Here is a 2,951-nt window from a genome sequence, read left to right on the forward strand (position 1 = left end):
TGGAGAAAGAAGAAGAAGAAGAAGAAGCGGGACGATGTTCCTTGGTGGAAGAGTGTTTGTGAGAAGATCCCAAAACGCCGAGACGCGAAGAGGATTTGACACGGTCTCTCCCGTTCTTAGGCTTTACCGTCACACGGAGAGCTCCATCTTCTTCCTCCTCCTCGTCGTCGGCGAAACTTAGGAGTTTCTTCTTCGGGGTCGAGGCTGGGAGTTTTTTAGGTTTCGACGAAGGAAGAGCCGAAGTCGGCGTTTTTGTCGCGGCGGTAGCATCTTTACCGTCGATTTCACCATCGCCGTCGTCCCCGCGCCGCCGGAAATTCCTAGGACGGTTACTTCCCATACTCTCTCTCTCTGTCGAGAATTAGGGATTTTACAGTTAGGGATCGAAACTTTGAAATTAGTTTGTTTTCCTGATCCTCTGTGCTTTGCTTATATCTCAATGAAATAAAGAAGGAAATTTTAAAGAAAAAGGAAAACTTAAAAAAAAATTATAACAATATTGCAAATAGGGAAGCAATAATGTTGTAAATTGCATTTTCTTTCACTTTTTTTCTTTCTGCGTTCAGGATAATACTAAAAAAGAGAACAGCTTTTGCCTTCTTTCTTTTGCTTTCCATAACCAAAGGAAGAGAAGCAAACAAAAAGAGGAAGAAGATGAAGAAGAAAGAAGAAACAACATTTAACTGTTAAAATAGTTTTTACGAAATTCATTCATTTTTTTTATTATTATTATCATAAATCAATTCCCATTGCATCGGTGAATCACGCCGTTACTATTACTTCCTTGCACTTGCTTCTTCTTCTGATTCTGTTGGTTAATCTTGTCAAGTCCCCATATCCTTATGGTTCCATCATCGCTTGCTGAAGCCAACATGTGAAGGTTCGTCGGGCTCCAGCTCACGCAGTTAACCGCTCCTGCATGCCCTGGTAGCTCAGTGATTAACTTCCCTGTTGATCTGTGCCAAATGTATACCTGCAAATAAACATCAATGCGTGCACTCTTGTCACCAAAACAAAATCCGCACATAACTAACTCGCAGAGAGATCAACAGAATATAGAAGCAAGATGATCATTCAGCATTTGGTTGTGTTCTGTCCAATTTGATCAAGTTTTGGACCCAATTCTAAATCCTAAACACGCATAGATCAACTGAAGGAAACAACCATTCCTCCATCCAGTAGAGATTCCGAGAACAGAGACTGACATTTCAACATCTGATTACATTCTGTCTAAACTGATGATCAAATGAAGAAAGAAACAACCAGTTCTCAGTTCTGAGAATACTTAAGAGAACAGACCAGATTACACTGTCATTCGATTTAGCTACGTTCTTTTATGTGTTTATGTGACGATACTATGGCAAGGAAAAGAGCAGATTTTACCTGAGAATCCTCGCTTCCACTAGCAATAAAAGCTTGTTTGTACCCACCAAAGCATGATCGGATGATGAATCGTGAACGCCTGTGGCCTTTGTACCTCGACACAATCTTGGGGTCACCTTCGATATTCCAGAGACGGATTTCCTGGTTTAGGAGATTTACCAGAAGATATTTGTTGTCATTCGAAAGCGAGAACGATGTTATCATGTCTTCCTCTTCAATCAATCTCTCCACTGTAGCTTCCCTATCAAATAGGGAAATCACCGAATCCTTGCATACACTTACGAGCCACTTTCCATCATCTGTCATTGCTATATCTGATACCTTCTGCGTCCTCTGACCTTTCCAGCATTCTATCTCTCTACCATCTAAATCCCACATGCATATGCTTCGGTCTGTCATCCCAGCGATTATTCCCTGGCCGTCAGGATACCATCCGCAAGAAATGGGACTAATACCACCTTTTTCATACATTTGAGCACAGTCTCCTGAATCAACATCCCAGCGTCTGATAACCTCTTCTGCTCCACATGTAAGAACTTGACGATCATCAGGACTCCATAAGATGGCAATTACGGGTTTCTGGTGGCCAACAAGCGTATGCTTCAACGAAATTTTCCCATCTGCGTTGATCTGAAAAGTACATTTTACGTGAATCAGAAAATAGGTTGCCTCCAAGAAAATAGGTAACAAATCAAAACTTTAACAGGTTAGCCAAAACTCAATTCAGGTAAGCCTTTGTTGGTGGGTCAGCATTACCTCCCATATAATCGCAGTCTGATCCTTGGAAGACGACGCCAGATATTTGCCATTATGAGAGAATTGCAAGAACCAAACTTCATCGGTATGTGACGCCAAGATCTGAACCATTCACGTAGAGAGAACTTAACGAATGTGATTTTAAGTCAGTAACGCACACATGCACTGCAAGTCTGACTAAACTACAAACAGAAACAAAAGATGCCACACAAGTAATTAATTAATTAAAGGAACGCAAGTACAGGTGAGAGCAAAGAAAGAATGTACTACATAGCCAATGATGGAAAAGGAATAACGGCGAAAGAAAAGAGGCATCAGGTTGAGACAATTGCAGCACGTTGTTCTGAACTATCCAAACGGTACAGACAAGATCATGATCACCAAGAAACGAAACAACAACAACAACTTGAAAAAAACGGAGAAACATTCGCAGCAGAGCAGTCTAACCTGAACAGTCTGAGAAGGAAGTTGGTGCTTCCCGCATTGATGATCGGTATACAAAGACAAATCACTATCCAAGGTATTATGGAAAACACAAGAATCCCGCTGGATATGAAGGGAATTCTCAACTAAACACTCCAACCTCTTTTCTGGGATTATAACAGAAGCAGGAAGCAAGTTTTGCAGTTCCTCCAGAATCTTGGACCTTGAATTGACACTTTCTTTACCTGGAGACGAAGTGGTATGTGATATAAGGCTGGAAGGTGACATAAGGGAGGAAGCAAGCTCGTGAACACGCTTTGTATTAATACGAAGAGGCACCATCTCATTCCTTAAGGTGCCTAGCGCATCAAGTATCTTTTCAAATTTCA

At 41.3% G+C, this 2,951-nt stretch overlaps 2 protein-coding genes across 3 annotated transcripts in view; both read right to left on the bottom strand.

Moving 5' to 3' along the window:
* Window positions 1-422, bottom strand: part of LOC104734886 (PAX3- and PAX7-binding protein 1-like) — a 6,416-nt gene extending 5,994 nt beyond the window's left edge. Inside the window, exon 1 of one of the 2 annotated variants that reach the window (XM_010454563.2) lies at window positions 148-422. In XM_010454563.2, coding sequence (XP_010452865.1) covers window positions 148-340 — 193 coding nt within the window. In that variant the 5' untranslated portion in view covers window positions 341-422. Of the gene's footprint in view, window positions 1-44 lie in introns of both variants that reach the window. The other variant, XM_010454565.2, reaches the window with a different exon arrangement.
* LOC104737897 (WD repeat-containing protein 26-like) lies at window positions 507-2,945 on the bottom strand. The gene is made up of 4 exons (XM_010458148.2): window positions 2,587-2,945; window positions 2,140-2,241; window positions 1,384-2,013; window positions 507-973 (listed from the first exon to the last, which is right to left on the bottom strand). The coding sequence occupies exons 1-4, from the start codon at window positions 2,902-2,904 to the stop codon at window positions 740-742; spliced, it is 1,284 nt and encodes a 427-aa protein (XP_010456450.2). The 5' UTR covers window positions 2,905-2,945; the 3' UTR covers window positions 507-739.

The sequence above is a fragment of the Camelina sativa genome, chromosome 13 (genome assembly GCF_000633955.1).
Source record: "Camelina sativa cultivar DH55 chromosome 13, Cs, whole genome shotgun sequence".
Classification (NCBI taxonomy): Eukaryota; Viridiplantae; Streptophyta; class Magnoliopsida; order Brassicales; family Brassicaceae; genus Camelina; species Camelina sativa.